General features: G+C 38.1%; 2 protein-coding genes across 2 annotated transcripts in view; one reads left to right on the top strand and one right to left on the bottom strand.

Annotated features, from left to right (window-relative positions):
• Positions 1 to 432: 432 nt before the first annotated feature.
• On the bottom strand, positions 433 to 18352 carry slc2a13b (solute carrier family 2 member 13b). Its single transcript, XM_079414603.1, has 13 exons — positions 17606 to 18352; positions 14495 to 14983; positions 14257 to 14416; positions 12976 to 13181; positions 12510 to 12618; positions 6476 to 6639; positions 6259 to 6379; positions 5500 to 5625; positions 4702 to 4820; positions 4467 to 4619; positions 2522 to 2685; positions 1452 to 1520; positions 433 to 1241 (listed from the first exon to the last, which is right to left on the bottom strand). Exons 2-13 carry the CDS (start codon positions 14955 to 14957, stop codon positions 1233 to 1235), a joined length of 1863 nt encoding a protein of 620 aa, XP_079270729.1. The 5' UTR covers positions 14958 to 14983; positions 17606 to 18352; the 3' UTR covers positions 433 to 1232.
• LOC306868295 (leucine-rich repeat serine/threonine-protein kinase 2-like) overlaps positions 17757 to 18475 on the top strand; it is a 39846-nt gene continuing 39127 nt past the window's right edge. Inside the window, exons 1-2 of the mRNA XM_079414406.1 lie at positions 17757 to 18123; positions 18298 to 18377. Of these exons, the coding sequence (XP_079270532.1) occupies positions 17988 to 18123; positions 18298 to 18377 (216 nt within the window). The 5' untranslated portion in view covers positions 17757 to 17987. The remainder of the gene's footprint in view (positions 18124 to 18297; positions 18378 to 18475) is intronic.

Raw genomic sequence — 18475 nt, 5'->3', positions numbered from 1 at the left:
CACCCTTGAGACACGAATCCATGCTGTTTGTCTAGTAACTATAAGGGATAAAAGTGCCTTCTAAATGTATAAATGTGAACAAGTCTAGTATGAAACGGTCATGTTAAGCAAATTGAATAAGATAGATTGTGAAAACTCAATCAAAAATTATTTTTTTTCCCCCTTTATGATAAAATGTGTTTCTTTGTGAATCTTTATTATACATTCTGTTGGACTTTTGTCTTTCGATTACATCATGAAGTCATTAAAAAATTATTAACTCAACTCTGAAAGCATGGACGTCTCAGTGATGTGAAAATACAGTAATGATTCAAACATTCCCACAATATTTAATAAAGTTATTGAAACAGAGAGGCTAGGCTCTGGGCTAAATGAGGGGTACAGAGGTCAGAGGGTCAGACCGGGACAGCACTGAACAGGTTTCAGCCTGACGGAGCCGAGACCACCAAACTCTACAAGAGACGGACACAGCCACCTTAAGAAGCATTCAGAAACATTTATTCATCTGAAAATACAGCATTAACAGCAGCAACTTCATAGAGTCTTCTCAGGAGCAATAGTTAAATATTAAAATGTGGCTAAACTGCCTCAATGATTGACTGAGTACCGGGTCTTTCATTTAATATTGAGAACACCAGAAGCAAAAACGACAATCTAATTTGATGCATGTACCAAAACCTACTTTTGAAAATGAGAACAAAATTAATCTGCACACAGATGAAAAAAGTTTGTATAGAAACCTTTGATTTGAAACAAATTGTAATAAATAATGTGTGTGTTCTGTGTATATTTATTATGCATATATAAATACACACGCATGCATGTATACATTTCAGAGAAATGTTATTTTATATATTGAATGTATTTATTTATATGAATATAAATATAGACGTGAATATTTTCAAAATAGATGCTGTATGTGTGTGTATTTATATAAATATACACAGAACACACATATATTATGCAAACAAAAACTTTTATTTTGGACGCGATTAATCGCTTGTCAGCACTAAACACATTTTTAAGTAGAAAGACCGAAAGAGTATTTTACTCCAATAACATAATACCTGTACAATTAGGTCCAAAATCATGTTCAGAGTGTAGTACCTGAGAAAATGATATCAAAACTACTGAAAAAAGTAGAGAATCTAAATCAAAAATTAATCTACATGCTATCATCCTTCAGTTTGATTATGAATTAATAATCTTCAAGTCCACAAACAAGGTCATCATTACTGCAACTGCAGCAGAGAGAGGAAAAATACAAAAAACATCAGTAATAAGGGTTAAGTTGACGTAATCTCTTATGTGAGATCAATATGAGTTTTTCCACACGACATGAAGTAGACTGAAACTCTACTAAAATCATCATTTAAAACTGTTCCCCAGTTTATAAAAAATATCAAACAACTGATAAAGCTGTATTTGCAGTGATTATCACTGATACTCACTGATATGTAGGAAATTCTGCTCTCTGGTTCCAAAGTGGCACCGTGCAAAGCTCCCAACTCCAAACGGGGCTAAAACATCAAACACTGCCGCTTCATTCAACAATAACAAGTCTACAAAATCATCAGCCACCACCACCACGAGCCCGCATCCTCAAACCACATCCACGAGTCCACCGAAGGAATAGTTCAGCCAAAACGCTGCCATTATTTATATCAGCTTGCGGCAATCTCTCAATGTATTATTTTTAATAAACAGCTTTTTTGGTGCTTTACAGCTCATGGTCATTGTATGGAAACACAAACATGAGCTGATCCTTAAAGTGTTAGTTCACCCAAAAATTTAAAATCTGTCATCATTTATAAGTTTCGGGTCCATAGTATTGCATGTAAGTCAATGGGACCCAAAACTGCTTGGTTACCAACATTGTTTAAAATATATTTGCTTACTCTTTTGGAATGACAGGAGGTGAGTAAATGAAGAAGAATTTTCATTTTGGGGTAAACGGTACCTTATACGTGAGGGGGACAGAATTTGTGGGTGAATTATTCCTTTAATTTCAGGGTTCAGACGGCGTGTGTATAAAATTATTTTGAATGTGAGAATAAGGGTCTTTAAGACGACATTTGCACTCCGTGGTTAGTATCAGAATTTCAGAAAGATGAATGTACAGCTCTATACGCTGTGAAAAGAGCTAAGTCTATTTGCCCAGTTTAATAAAAGTATATGCACATGGGTCACACTCCAGAGCTCTTATTTGGATCACAATCTCACTTCCTGTTTTCATGGCTCCAGACAGCCTTCACTTAAGTAAACGACGCATTTGCCTATACCACTACTAATCTGTACATGTGCAAATACGATCACCGCAGAAATATCAGATGATATCTTGATGCTTATCAAGCATCAATGTAGTTAAATTGACACAATTGCGGTTTTGAAACATGAGTCAACTAGAACGTTGAATCTCTGGAATGGAAACCACAGCATCCCCCACACCACGAATCATCTTCATCAGTGTCTATTCATCATCAGTAACGTCTTCATCAGAGCGGTAGTTTCCTCCCTTTACCCGGCTGTAATGAATGCGCTGACTGCCGCCGGCTCCACAGCTGCACAGCTGTCTCCCGAACAGAGACTCGATCTCCTCCAGACGCAGACCCTTGGTCTCCGGCAGACAGCCCACCACGAACACAAAGCCCAGCAGAGCCAGACCAGAGTACAGGAAGAACGCACCTGGACAAAGGAGACATTCACACTGAAATAAATATAATCTCATTTACAATAAACACATTTCAGCAATAGTCCCCATACAAGTATAGATCATATTCGGTTTATTTTATTAACTGATTATTGTGAAATTGTGGTGTTTGATAAGTCAAAAACCCAGCTAAAACCAGCCTAAGCTGGTTGGCTGGTTGGTCAGCTTGTCTCCCAGCCCGGCCTGCTAAAGAAATGGTCAAAACCCTCTATAACCAGCTGCAAACCAGTTATGATCAGGCTGGAAGTCCAGCTAAAACCAGCCTAGGCTGGTCTTAGCGTTTTTCCCCTGCAGGGAAGCATACTTACTACAATTAGGGTAAGTGATTTGAACAAACCTCTAAACTTATGTATTAAACTTTGGTGAGTACAGCATTGTTTGTGCTGTGATTATAAATTAAGCTCCATGAGCCAAACGCTCTAGCAACCATATCATAGCAACACACGACAACTAACCTCAGAGCACCCAAGCAACAATCCAGAACAACCTAAAAACTGCATAGCAGCACACACATAAAACCTTAGCAACCACCTAACTAGAACACCCAAGCAATCACATAACAACTCCCTAGCAACATGCTAGCAAACCCCCAAACAATCATCAACTGCATAGCAACTACCCAGAACAACCTAGCAACTGCATGACAAGTTTATAAACACTCAGAACAACTTAATAACTTTAGAAAGTGCCTGACAAACACACGGGACACCTTAGTAACAACAAAATAATGTCCTAGCAACCTCCCAAGCCAACCCAGCAACCACACAACAACATACATACAAGAAACCCTAACAATATCCCGGAAACCACACAGAATGCCCAAGAAACCAACCAGAACAATATAAAAATTGCATAACAGGACACCAAAAAAAAAAAAAAAAACACCTAGTAACAACTTGGCTAGAATAACCTAGCAATTACAGAGTAACCAAAAAAAACTGCATAGCAACATATACCCAACACCTTAGCAATCACCCAACAACACCACCCTAGCAACTGCAAAGCGGCATGAAAAACACATGAACACCCATCAACTGCTTAGCAGCTACCCAGAACAACCTAACAACTTCATGATAACATACTTAAGAACTGCCCAACTAGAACAACATCAGCTGTACAGCAACACTCTAGCAACCACCCAAACACACCATCAACTACACAGCCACCCAGAACAACCTAGTAGCTATAGGCCTATAACAACAGGTTTATAAACACTCAGAACATCTTAACAACCTCAGAAATTCCCTGACAAACACAAAGAACACCCTAGAAACAAAAAATAATGCTCTAGCAACCAGAGAGCACCCAAACCAACCCAGCAACCACATAATAACAGACATTCAAGAAACACTAGCAATGCCCTGGAAACCACACAAAACATGCAAGCTACAACCCAGGACAATATAGAGAACTGCATAGCAACAAACACCAAACACCTTAGCAACCAACCCAACAACAACACCCTAGCAACTGCAAAACAACATGCAATAAACACCTGAATCAACTGCATAGCAACTACCCAAAACAACCTAACAACTGCATGATAATATAGGCCTATTTAAAAAGAACCACCTAACTAGAACACCGTCGACTGTAAAACAACCCTCTAGCAACCACCCAAACACCCTATCAACTGCACAGCTACCCAGAACAACCTAGCAACTGCATAGCAACCACCTAGTGATTTTAGCTGCTGATGGAATCTGTATAGCACATAAACATTATTATGTTTTTCAGGGTTGTGCGTGTGTTGTACCATAGTATGTCAGGTACTGGGCCACATGGAGGAAGGTCAGAGACACAAAGACGTTACACATCCAGTTGACCCCAGCAGAGCAGGCGTTTCCTGTGCTCCGAGCCCACAGCGGATAGATCTCAGAGTTCACCGTCCACGGCATAGGACCCATACCTGCTCCAACACACAAACTGTCATCAGGCATTATGATCATTAACAGCTACTTTAAGCTCCAATGAACTGAGAAAACGCTCACCTGGAGCAAAGGCGGCCAGATACAGAATGAGACCCAGCAGAACAATCCAGGAGTAAGATGTTGGGCAGTAGTTATAGGCCCAGAATACACCTGCACTCTCCTGCGTGCCATTGGAACACCTCAATAAGACATCAACAAGACAAGACTTAATTCAACTTTAAGATTAACATTTAGTTTAAATTTGCAACATTTAGTTTTAATTATTGCAGGTTTGCGTCATATTCTGAGTTTGCATTTCACTGTTTTAATTCATTTTGATGAATACTAAATCTGTTTTTTGCGAGTGGGATGAATTCATGCACATTCACATTTAGTCCAGAACTACAGTAACAGCATGTTCAGCATGTTGACTGTCAGTCTATAAATGGGAAAAAAGTAACTCAGATATTTTCTTGTAAATTAAAAAAAGTAATGTGTTACTTTACTACTTACTTGAAAAAAGTAATAATATTACGTAACTCGCGTTACTTGTAATGCGTTACCCCCAACACTGTTTTTGAGCGAGATGCTAACGGTCTGATCAGATTCAATGCTACGCTAAAAGTGCTACCGCCAGAAAACGGTGAAACTCAACTGTTTAACTCTGGGGGAGTTGGAAAATGAGCCTATTTTCAAAAAAAGTGGAGTGTTCCTTTAAGCTCAGACCTACTTTGAACCAATTTCATTAATATAATAATTAAGTTTTTTTTTTTAAATATACTTTTAACACTTGAAGTACACCACAAGCACACATTCGGTGCAATTATGTACACTTTCTTTTTGACAAGGCCGGAGACTTGCATACAGTAGAAGTATCACCTGCCCGCTGCAGCTGCTTCAGTGCTGGCCGCGTCCACAGGCATGCATGAGGACTCAACCACGGCTGTGCCATTCTTACCATAACAGAAACCACAACCTGGATTCAACATGCAGGATTCACAGAACCTTTAATGTACAGAAACAAACTCCAGATTAAACTCCATATTTATATATGTCAAGCAGCACATTCAAAATACATTTATAGTTTATGGAGCACAACCTCCTGAAGTATTTCCGCAGAGAGATTGATTTTAATAATTGATTCCATATAAAACGTCTAAAAGGGATTAAATAGATAGTTCACATCAATATGAAAATTCTGTCATCCTTTACTCACCGTAAATCTGTATGACTTCGTTAACAATCACAACATTTTTATTTGTGTGTGGAATATCCCTTTTAGTGCTAATATAAGCTTCTGTAAAAGCCACAAGCAAGTGTGATTTAAACATTTATAAAACTGATTAATAGTGTAATTCCGGCTAAAGAACTAGACTATCCATAATCCCGAAAAGAGCTCCACCAATCAGAGAAGAATGAGAAAGGTGAGCATGTTCCCTCTCAGAAGTATTGTAGATGATATAACTGAGTCTCTTAACTTCTCAAACTACTTTTATATTTGTATATCTGAAGTTATCTTCAAATATATTGTACTGTTTTTTCATTGTCTTCCTATTGTCTTCCTTTTTTCCTATTTGCATAGACCTTATTCGGGTATAATCCCAAAGTCAAATTAGCCTTCTAAAAAGCAAAACTCACCCATATGTAATGCAGGTGGAGTTGTGGAGGGAGGGGTCATTAGGGTGAAAGGTCACGGGTGGAGAGGCCTGAGCCGAGAGCAGGAAACCCGCAGCGAGAACCATCAGACTTACAGCAGTACCTGAATAATTCATAGCACACCGTCATAACAATAATACTGTACATACTTCAGTCTGTTAATAAGGACCCGTGTCAACGGCTGTGTTTCAATCTTCACCTAGTATGCTGCCCAGAGTCAGCTTCCTGCGGCCCACCCTATCCACGAGCCACACACCTACCAGAGTAAACAGGAAGTTGGTGAAGGCTGTGGCAGCAGCCAGCCAGATGGCCATCTGATCATCCTGTACTCCAGACATCTGCAGTATGGTGGCGCTGTAGTACCTGCAGCATTCAGAGGGTCTTAAAGTGCCCCTACTATGGATTTTTGAAAATTACCATTCATGCAGTGTGTAACACAAGTGATTGAAAACATCCTGCAAAGTTTTAAATCTGAAAGTGCACCGTGTAAGTTATTGTTTCGCAAAAGAAAGACTCGACTGCATCATTGAAATGAGTCGTTTTTAAAACGAATCCCAAGCTGTTTCACATTAACGTCAACATGAAACATTAGCATATTGCCGCCCACTTGTTGGTCTTTTTGCCTTGGTCTGAATGAAAATGCTAATTTATTCTTTTCCCACTAGGTGCTGCTTTTAGAGGGTAAAAATAGCGGTTTCCCCGGTCACGCTGTACACAAAGCAGCAGTGTGCTCACAAATGCTGCTTTATCAGACATTACAGGCATGATGAAATGAAAATGAGACCAATCACCGCAAATTAGCGTCACGCAAAGGAGGGGCTTGTAAAATGAATCGTTGAGCAAGTAAGGTAAAAATAAATGCATATTAAAAGACAATGAAAGTGTTTTTTGACCTTGCATGCATGTCAACCTGTTGTTGGGGACTCCCAAAACCAAAATATGAACCTTTCATTACCCATAATAGGGGCACTTTAAAATAGACAGTACTGTTATATCGGTAATTTGAGACCTCACAATGGGTACCAATGCTGCCACACTACTCCTGCTGTTTCCACAGTGTGGATAAGGTGCACAGTATGCATACTAATTTTGAAAGTTCACACTGTTGCATATGGTTTCGCATACAGGTGCATCTCAATAAATTAGAATGCCGTGGAAAAGTTCATTTATTTCAGTAATTCAGCTCAAATTGTGAAACTCGTGTATTAAATAAATTCAATGCACACAGACTTAAGTAGTTTGAGTTTTTGGTTCTTTTAATTGTGATGATTTAGGCTCACATTTAACAAAAACCCACCAGTTCACTATCTCAACAAATTAGAATACTTCATAAGAAAAAATGTTTTAGTGAATTGTTGGCCTTCTGGAAAGTATGTTCATTTACTGTATATGCACTCAATAATTGGTAGGGAATCCGTGTATCATTCGTCCTTTCCATTTTCAATTGATAAATGAAAATCAAAAAATGAAAATCTGATTGTTTTTTTGTTATTTGATTTTGAATCAGAAACGAAAAATGAAAATTGTCTTGTATCTCATATTTTAAAATTTCGTTTTGGATCAAAAATACAAAATTGAAAAGGGTCCACACAACAGAATCTGTTTTTAATATTTAATTGCTGGGTTGTGCGTCACCCGGAAATTTTTCTGCAGCAAATAGGCGGGCTTGTGTACCCCCTGGCAGTTTTTCTGTTATTGTATTACACTATAATTGTTAATAAAGCTTAAAAAAAAAGAAAAAAGTTAGCGACACTATGGCAGCGCTGGAGCCACACTCCACATTAATCATGGAGTTGTTCAAAACCGGTATGACACATGCTGAAATTTCCTGCACACTGAAGCAGATGAATATCGTAGACTGCTCGGAAAGAAGCGTCAGAAGATTTTGTGCTGGAAACGACCTAAAGGGAAAACTATGGAAACCCAAAGTATTCATAAACGCCTGCTCGGGCGTCTGATTGCACACTGACGCGTCAAAAGCGTGAGCTTTGACAGCAAACGCGCGTCATGGATGCGCGTTTTGCCATGAAAACGCGCGTTCTTAGCGCGCGCTTTGGGATTATCTCCCAAAATGCACAATATCCTCCTGAGACCCAGCTATGGAGTTGTTGCCACTGCTCGAATTGAAGGGGGGCTGGGGGGATCCGGGACCCCCCATAAGGCATTAGGGACCCCCCATAAGAAGTAAAAAATAGACTTGGGGGGGTCCCTCAGACATTTTTACTTGGAGTAAGCCATTTAAAAGAAGAATAGTAGCTTATCTCTCTTTGTTATGCAACATTAAATAGTATATAGTTATGCATATTATGATCAAATATATTGTTTATTTTGTATAAATTGTATATTGCGAGACTAACCCCCACCAAAAAAAAAAAAAAAGTCTGATGGTGGGGACCCCCCATAAGACTTGATTCAATTCGAGCACTGGTTGTTGCCTCTGTAGTGGACATTCTATTTCAGTGAATTTCTCTGAGACCTCACATGTCTAGAGCTGTAAGTCCGGATGTCCTGTACAGAGCACATTCAGGGCTTTACAGAGATACTAAATGATTGGTAGTTTCACCAGGACCACTCCCTCTCCTATGTCTTTAAATATGGCTCAATTTAATTTAGTGAAACATTTTACATCCTTATGGAAATATGATTATATTTTGTAATTGTCATTTAAATCTGAATAATTTTCTAATTGTTTGTCATAAAGCAACATCTCAAGAAAATGTTATGGGTTTTCAAATTCAAATATGACTTCCTGTTATGAAACAGGACATTATTTCATACATGTCCACTGTGGAGGACACCAGGACTAAAAGTATGTTTATTGTGCATTTTGGGAGACATAACAATTGAATAGAAAAATAAATTATATATATACATTTTCTTATGAAATATTATATATTGTTATGAAAATCTGGCCAATTATTACTCTCATTATGATAATTCTTTTTTCAACATTCTGTCCCAACAGCAACACATTAATATGCAAATTAGATACAGTATAGATACACTGTGTTTAATGGGAAAACCAGTTTATGGAAATTTTTACAGACATATTGCATAAAACAAAATGGTATATCAAATAATTTTGTTATATATTTTATAACATAGTTGAGAATCATCCTTAAACAAAGTTTAGAAGAAAAAAATCCTGAAACGCGTTTTTGGTGACTCCAAAGCGCGTCAAGAACGCGCGTTTCATAGGAAATCACACATCGAAGACGCGCGTTTTGATACACAAAACTTCTGACGCTTCTTTCCGAGCAGTCTACGATATTCATCTGCTTCAGTGTGCAGGAAATTTCAGCATGTGTCATACCGGTTTTGAACAACTCCATGATTAATGTGGAGTGTGGCTCCAGCGCTGCCATAGTGTCGCTAACTTTTTTCTTTTTTTAAGCTTTATTAACAATTATAGTGTAATACAATAACAGAAAAACTGCCAGGGGGTACACAAGCCTGCCTATTTGCTCGCAGAAAAATTTCCGGGTGACGCACAACCCAGCAATTAAATATTAAAAACAGATTCTGTTGTGTGGACCCTTTTCAATTTTGTATTTTTGATCCAAAACGAAATTTTAAAATATGAGATACAAGACAATTTTCATTTTTCGTTTCTGATTCAAAATCAAATAACAAAAAAAACTATCAGATTTTCATTTTTTGATTTTCATTTATCAATTGAAAATGGAAAGGACGAATGATACACGGATTGTAGGGGCTCCTTTTGCTTTAATTACTGCCTCAGTTCGGCGTGTCATGGAGGCAATCAGCCTGTGGCACTGCTGAGGTGGTATGGAAGCCCAGGTTGCTTTGATAGCGGCCTTCAGGTCATCTGCATTGTTGGGTCTGGTGTCTCTCATCTTCCTCAGATTCTCTATGGGGTTCAGGTCAGGTGAGTTTGCTGGCCAATCAAGCACAGTAACACCATGGTCATTGAACCAGCTTTTGGTACCTTTGGCAGTGTGGGCAGGTGCCAAGTCCTGCTGGAAAATGAAATCAGCATCTCCATAAAGCTTGTCAGCAGAAGGAAGCATGAAGTGCTCTAACATTTCCTGGATGGCTGCGTTGACTGTGGACTTCAGAAAACACAGTGGACCAACACCAGCAGATGACATGGCAGCCCAAATCATCACTGACTGTGGAAACTTCACACTGGACTTCAAGCAGCTTGGATTCTGTGCCTCTCCACTCTTCCTCCAGACTCTGGGACCTTGATTTACAAATGAAATGCAAAATTTACTTTCATCTGAAAAGAGGACTTTGGACCACTGAGCAACAGACCAGTTCTTTTTCTCCACAGCCCAGGTAAGATGCTTCTGACGTTGTCTCTGGTTCAGAAGTGGCTTGGTAGCTCTTTTCCTGAAGACGTCTGAGCGTGGAGACTCTTGATGCACTGACTCCAGCTTCAGTTCACTCCTTGTGAAGCTCTCTCAAGTGTTTGAATCAGCTTTGCTTGACAGTATTCTCAAGCTGGCGGTCATCTCTGTTGCTTGTGAACCTTTTCCTACCCAAATTCTTCCTTCCAGTCAACTTTGCATTTAATATGCTTTGATACAGCACTCTGTAAACAGCCACAGCTTTCAGTAATGACCCTCTGTGGAGGGCGTCAATGTTTGTCTTCTGGATCATTGCCAAGTCAGAAGTCTTCCCCATTATTGTGGTTTCAAAGAACAAGAGATACCCTTTTTCACTTTTTGAAATAACTTACAAGAAAAAAATGAAACTTTTTCACAACATTCTAATTTATTGAGATGCACCTGTACTGTTCTTAAATGAGAATGCAGTATACTATGGAAGCTTGCAACTTTTTATCTCATAATTCTGACTTTTTCTCAGAATTATGGGTTAATGCGTCATAATTGCAAGTTCTAAACTCATAATTGAGGTCACATCTTGCAATTCCGTTTTTTTTTCCCCAAGGCATTTGCGAGTAGCAAAGTAACTGTGACTTTATCACAACTCGGACATCTTTCTCGCGATTATGAGTTTGTATCACGCAATGAGTTTTCTTACAATTCTGAAAACTGCAAGTAAAAAAAGTCAAAACTGTGAGACAAAATGTTTACATCTCGCAATTCTGTTTTTGTTTCCACCACGGAATAATAATTAAAAAAAGTAATTGCGACTTTTTCCCCTCACAGTCCTGACCTTTTTCTCAAAATTGTTAGTTCTGACTTTTGTCATCTCACAATTGAATTCACATCCGTTGTTTTTTTTATTATTATTAGGTATTTGCGATTCACAATGCAAATGCAACTTTTTTCTCATGATCCTGACTTTTTTTCTTGCAATTATGAGTTTGTATCTTGGAATTCTCACAATTATGACAACTGTGGAAAAAAAAATAAAGTTTACATTTCACAATTCTGCTTTTCTTTCCACCACAGAAAAAATACAAAGGTAATTGTGACTTTTTTCCCCTCACAATTCTGACGTTTCTCACAATTGTCACAACTTTTCTTCTTAGAATTTCGAGTTTAAATATCTCACAATTCCGACTTTTTCTCTGAAAATTGGGAGAAAAAAGTCAGTATTGTCAAATAAAAAAGCTACAATTCAATTCTGAATTATACTGTAGCCTTATATTCACAGAAAGGACGATGATGCTAACAATACCAATAACATTAACTAGTGATGCACCGATTGGATTTTTTTGGCCGATACTAATACCGATTTTAACAAACAATTACTGTCTGATTCCGATACCGATATTTGTCACTTCCTCACTTATTTAACTTTTGTCATTAAAAAATATTACTGTTCTGATCATGTTTCACATGAGCAAAGTTCAAAACATATACAGTACATTAAGATATACTAGCTAGTTTATTGCTGGCCGATAATGGCTGATAAATATTGGCAGCCGATATATCGGTGCATCTCCAATCATAACTATAAAGATGTAATTATCATTCTAATTCCACAAGAATGGCGTAGTCCACTTCACAGTTATAACAATAACGCCACAGAGGAACGATAGCTATGGAATTACTTTCAGAACTATTTTTCCAGCTGATGAACGATAAAAATTGACATCCAATCAGAATCCATCCTGCTTTAAAGAGCTACAGCATTTAAAATAACAAAATGACAGCAGTTATAATAAACAGAATGTTATTGTGCCGTGCTGTGGACACTAATATAATTATCATTAAAGTTCTTGTTCTTGGTGTGAACGGGTCTTTAGTCATATTACCAGGGAGTCAAATGGACTCAAATGCGCTGTAGTAACCTACATGACCGTGTTGATTCCCGAGAGCTGCTGGAACATCTGTAGGCCACAACCTACGATCAGAGCACGACGTGCTGGAGCGAACGTCAGGATACGCCACAACACCGGACCCTCTAGAAGATAACCAATCAATCCATCAATCAGTCACAATTATATCATCATTGTATTCAATTATCATAGAGTTTACACAGTTTTGACAACTTAATTTCTAGTCATTTATGATTACTTGATTACGTTTTATAAAAATTATTTTGATTCTGGTTCATCAATGACAAATTTTCTTGCAAAAGGGCAATAAAGAACAATAAGGTTGAATCACTTTATTGTATTTCTCATTTCTAAGTTGCTTGGATAACCCTCTGCTAAATTAATATAAATGTAAATGATTCACTCGAAAAAAGGTAAATCTGATATCACTAAGACCTAGAAAACCCAATTTCAAATATTTGCAGGTTTCTGGATGATCTCACCTCCAGCATCAATCTTCTCCTCCTCAATGCTGCTCCGTATGCTTTCATACTCTTCATCCACATTTACACCGCCGCGGATTCGACTGAGCACCAGCCGAGCATTCTGGGTATCTCCTTTCTGTAGGAGCCAGCGAGGACTCTCTGGGAGGAAGAGGAACCCCAGGAACTGCAGCGCAGCAGGAACAACTGACAAACCCAACATATACCTATACATCAACACAAAAATTATTCAAAAAATGATTACAAAACAAGGTTCTTGTGAAACACTTTTACATCACATTCAAATTCTCTACTTTTCCTGTAGCATGTCTGAATATGACTTTTTTTTAATATAATATGTGACCCTGGAGCACAAAACCAGTAGCACGGTTATACTTGTAGCAATGCTATATTGATTGCTATATAGTAGTTGCCAGGGTATTATTATTAAACAGTAGCTGAGGTGTTCTGTCAATTTTTGTTGTTTTATATAAATATTTTATACAGAGTATATACATATAATTGAATATACTCTATATTTAACTCAGTCACTCAGAAAAGTAATAGCACCAGTGTTTTTATTGTTAACTAAAACTAAAACCGTTTGAATTGTTTTTGTTCATTAAAATAATGCTGGAATAAAGTAAAATATAAATACATGAAAATTATTAGTTAGATGAAAACTTTAATTAAAATGATGCTAATGATGCTTTAAGAAATTATTCTTTGAAAAAAGTAATAATAAAATAAGTAATCAAATTAATAAAATTTATTTTAAAAAACCCTACTATATATATAAAATGACAAAAGCACAAAACAAAATTACTAAAATTTCAAATGAAAACTGAATATAAAAGCTAATTCAAAATATCAATAAATGTGATATGTTAAAAATAAGACGCAACACATCTCTCCCCAAGCAGCATGTGCCACTGGATTCATTTTTGTATATTTTGAACTAATATTGACAACTTATTAAATATTATTTTCATATATTTTTGTCTGATGAAGCGCATCTAAGCTCAAAACGTCACCTGCGGTGAGAACTAAAATAAATATTTTTAAGGAGCTATGGTGTGCCTACTTTGATTTTTTGATTCATAAATTGTATTTAAAAATAAATTAAATTATTTTTATGGTAAATTAATAAAACTTTAATTTTTTTTACATATTTTATTGGGTTGCAGCATCTTGGCCACTCAGTGTAAACAATTCAGACCTCATGGGTGGCAAACATATACCAGTAGCACTGTAAAATCTTAAAAAGAAGATTTAAGAGGTAAAATTTCAGTTTTTACTCGCCTCCAGCCGTCACGGGGCAGGTAGCTAAAGGCCCCGTCCACCACGCTAGCTATGAACTGCCCACCGGTGATAAACAGAGTGTTAATGGTGACCAGCTGACCTCGGAGTTGAGAAGGGGACACCTCAGCGATGTAGACGGGCACGGTCATAGACGCAATTCCTAAAACACACAGGACGTAAAAAAAACGATAAGGCACACAAACTGAATTCAAACAGCTTTACTATATATAAAACGTACCTATCCCAAGCCCAACCGTAAGCCTCCCACACAGAAGAACCTCTTTGTTTTGTGCGACGCTCATGATGATTCCTCCAGCAGAGAAGATGAAGCTGGCGAGCAGTATGCAGATCCTCCGGCCGTAGAGCCCGTTGAGATACCCTCCAGCCAGGGAAGAAACAGCCGCGGCACCAACAGTGATGGACACCAGCAGCTCCTGCCACAGAGGGCTGAGGTTCATCTCCCTCTTGAGCAGGAGCATGGCTCCAGACACCACTCCTGTATCATAGCCAAACAGGAATCCACCCAGAGCTGAGAAAAAAGCCAGGGTGTAGACGAAACATGGAGAGCCGTACTGGGCAGACCGGATCTGATGTGTGGATGTGGGCGAGTCATGATCTTGAGTGTTGGCCTGGACATCAGATGGGGTCTTTATCAAGCTCCTCTCGTCCTCAACTCTCCTGTCTCCAATCAGCTCCTCCATTCTCTGCAGCTTATGCACATTGTCTCCTAAATCACAAAGGAAACACCTTGAGATCATCACATGATCAACATTAACAAAAGCCATGTAACCCAACCCAGTATGACGTTGGCATTGCACACACCTCAAACCACAAGAGTGAATGAACATCTACAAATCAATTCTTTAAATGTCTAGAGATCTTTATTAGGGGTTTATTTATAACACATGTACTGTACCGCAAAATCAATCTGACTTTTGTGGAAAATATACAAACAACTAGGTTATTGTGTGATTCGCAGTGATTCGCGAGCGCAGTTGTTCCGTTGAATCGGTTCCGGGTAATGACTCAGTTGAACCGCTTGTTTGTTTATGAATCAGACCAGTGGTGTAGTGGAGGGTATACGCAGGTATACGGCGTATACCCACTTCTTTATCAGTCGGCATTCCGTATACCCACTTCTAAATCCCCTCTGATGCGCACCATTCAGTAGTGTCCTGCATTAGCCAAATCACGACAGTCCAGCATATGATTAACTAATCCAATCGCATGTGAATATGCGCAAATATTCTCTAAAAACATCCAGTAAAGACAGTTATGCGGTCAGGAATGAGACGTAAACACACTCATGCAGTGTATGTTTCATTTATACTCGAAGCCGGATATCCCTGAAACGGCCTCATAGAAGTAACTTACGAGTCACGACGTGTAAGAATCCAGCTATCGCTGTGGCCAAAGCCATCTCTACTGTAGCTAAGCTGAATAAAAAGAAACGTGAAGACAGTAAACGCATGATTGCGACATTATGGTTTGTGTGTGTTTTTCCAAGTCATCTACAGGTAATCAAAAACGGAGTGTCTATTTACACTAAGTGCAAATAGCCCATCTTGTTGGCAAAGGCTATTTACATTAACTCCGCCCACTAACGTGTGATTGGGTTAGTCAAGTATAAAAAAAGAAGTAAATTCAACATCAGTTTCGGTGGCGTAGATGGTAAGGCGCATGCTTTTTGACGCGATCGACCCGAGTTCGATTCCACCTTTTGCCAAACATTTTTTTCCCCTTTTCAAATCTCATATCGCATCAGAAAGGCATTTATTTTCAATAAAAATGAAGGAAATAATCAAAAAGTTGAAAATAAAGTATCGGGTAGGGTTAGGGTAGGTGTAGGGAGGGCTTTATTGTCCCAATAAGGTGGCATCCATTTAATAAATTTGAATTAAAATTACATTTACACTCAGTACGTTATTATTGCGTACTGTTTTATAATGTACTACAATACTGAGGTGCAGATAATTGCCACTATTTGCAATAAGTAGTATAAATAGCAGAACATCTTACTATTTTAACAGTGTAAATAGAATCTATCGCTATTTACACTTAGTGCCAATAAAAAAAGCATCTGATTCTGAATAATGCAGTGCTAATCGATAGCATTTATTACACTTGGCAATAGATACAGTACTAGGCAATAAAATATAACTTCTGCCTTATTTTGTGATTTAAAAAAAAAAAAAAAAAAAAAAAAAAAAGTTATATATTAGGCTAAACAAATCATAAAACTCATTAGGAAAACTCTGGAAAAATATTAAATTATTGGTTATTGTCCAGCAGTGTATTTGATTTCTCAGCCAATTAAAAGCAAGTGGTAATAATAAATAAGCAATAATAATCAATAATAAAACCTGTCAATTAGACAAAAAAAGTTATTATATTTCTAACTTCTTAAATGATTGAGAATCATGATTTTTTTGTTTGTTTCAAATAGGGATCACAATTCTCCCACAATTCTGAACAGACAACTAAACAAAATAGCATGTAATTTACTGGAGATTCTGACAAAATGTCAGTTGCTGCAGTCTATTTATACATTTATTTTAATTGCAAAATCTGCACCTCTTCTGTGGATAATATTATTTTCATAATGATCCTTACTCAAGTAGAAGTAGTTAAGTAACAGAGTGCAAATATTACTGGCCCATTTTGGAGTGAACTAAATATGCAAGACTATTTTACATGTCACTGTTTTTGGTAGTTCATCCTTTGCAGAGCTGCTTAAAAAAAAAAAAAAAAACTGGGGGCATAAATTAAGAGTATACCCACTTCTCCAGGCACCACTACACCACTGAATCAGACGTTTTGTATTATCTGTACAACGCTTTTTTAACATATCGTGGTGGAACACAGTGTATTTTACCACATGAACACAAGATTAAATGACGTTTATAAACTGAGCACAATGTATCAGTGAATCACTTTTGGATTAGGTTCGCTGAAGAGAATCGTTCGAACGAACCGATTCTCTTAAATGAATTCGACTTTTCGGGTACACGCCACAAACCTCAAATAAAAGAGGCTCTATGCAGCAAGCTAGCGAAATCGCTTCATTTAGTGTGTCGTACAGTGTAAAATGTTTCATCGACTGTAAACGCAGCGATATCTCAAGCTTGCATATGTATTAGATACAGCAAAATACATCGAAACTAAGTGTCGCGAAATAGATTTTACGTTTAGATGAATGCTTAAGAAAGCTGTTTTTATTGTTAAAGTCATAGTTTTATAATATCGACTCATAAAACAAGAAAATGCACAACTTCCTCTATGCACACATAGACACACTGTAGCGATAGCTAACGCGTATTAAAAATGAATAATATACGAGTCTCCTTACATGTGCATGGGAATAGATTAAAATAGGTATATCTGCGTTCTTCTTCTGTAACCAAGACGCTCTTCTCGGTGCCTTTGCTTTGGCAGTCGCTCAATCCTCCTCCGCTTGCTTTCACTCTGTTGTGCTCAAACAGGAAGTTTGTGAATTCTTCAGTCATATGATTCATAACGCAGCCGCGAACATGACCGAGATTTCTTCTTTTCGCCGCCGAGAATGAAATCGGGAACCAAAGCCTAGTCATTTCAGTCTTTACTCTATCATAACTCATGTTCTGCTTTGCATAAACATGGCAGAAGAGCTCGTGCGCTGTGAAACAGATGATAATGGTCAGTGAGTATCAGAAGGGGGTTAAGCTTCTGTTTGATGTCAGATACAGAAGAGCATGGCTGATAAAGAGGAGCTAGGGATCAGGCTGAAGAAGCTGCTGGTGAGGTTGAATCTTCAAGAGGGGAAGCAGCTGGGCACCATGGTCCAGATCATACAGGACCTCCTGTTTCTGTCCCATACGGATCACTGTGGTGAGTTATGACCACTGAAAGAGTGTAGCTTGTGCTTTCTTATCATCTCTGATGCATGTTTTAATATATTCATAGACAGCTATGCACACGTTCAGAATGGACCCCCCGTGTGCCTTTCCCAGTGGGACATCTGCTGGGGTATTTTTAGACCTGTGCTCTTCTTTTGTCCTGCAGTTGAGCTGTTTTCCGAGCAGAAGGTCCACATTCCTCTGATGCTGGTGCTGTCATCGCATTTCAACAGCAAAGTTCAGCAGGTAGCCAGCATGTTTGCCTGCACAGATTTCCTGGCAAATGCTCAATTGTTCTTCCAACATGAATTTGAATTAAATTGAATACCGTTCTGTCATCATTT

This window comes from Barbus barbus, assembly GCF_936440315.1.
Source record: "Barbus barbus genome assembly, chromosome: 50".
NCBI classification, from domain to species: domain Eukaryota; kingdom Metazoa; phylum Chordata; class Actinopteri; order Cypriniformes; family Cyprinidae; genus Barbus; species Barbus barbus.
The sequence above is the reverse complement of the archived record's forward strand: the minus strand, read 5'-3'. Positions and strand labels throughout refer to the sequence as shown.

Bases quoted from the DNA above. Each gene is read 5' to 3' on its own strand.
- slc2a13b (XM_079414603.1), bottom strand. From the start codon at position 14,957: ATGGAGGAGCTGATTGGAGACAGGAGAGTTGAGGACGAGAGGAGCTTG. The intron at 6,380-6,475 runs GTGAAGATTGAA...TGAATTATTCAG, and splicing joins GACTCTGGGCAGCATACTAG to GTACTGCTGTAAGTCTGATG. The intron at 2,686-4,466 runs GTACAACACACG...TCCTTTGTCCAG, and splicing joins CCAGTACCTGACATACTATG to GTGCGTTCTTCCTGTACTCT.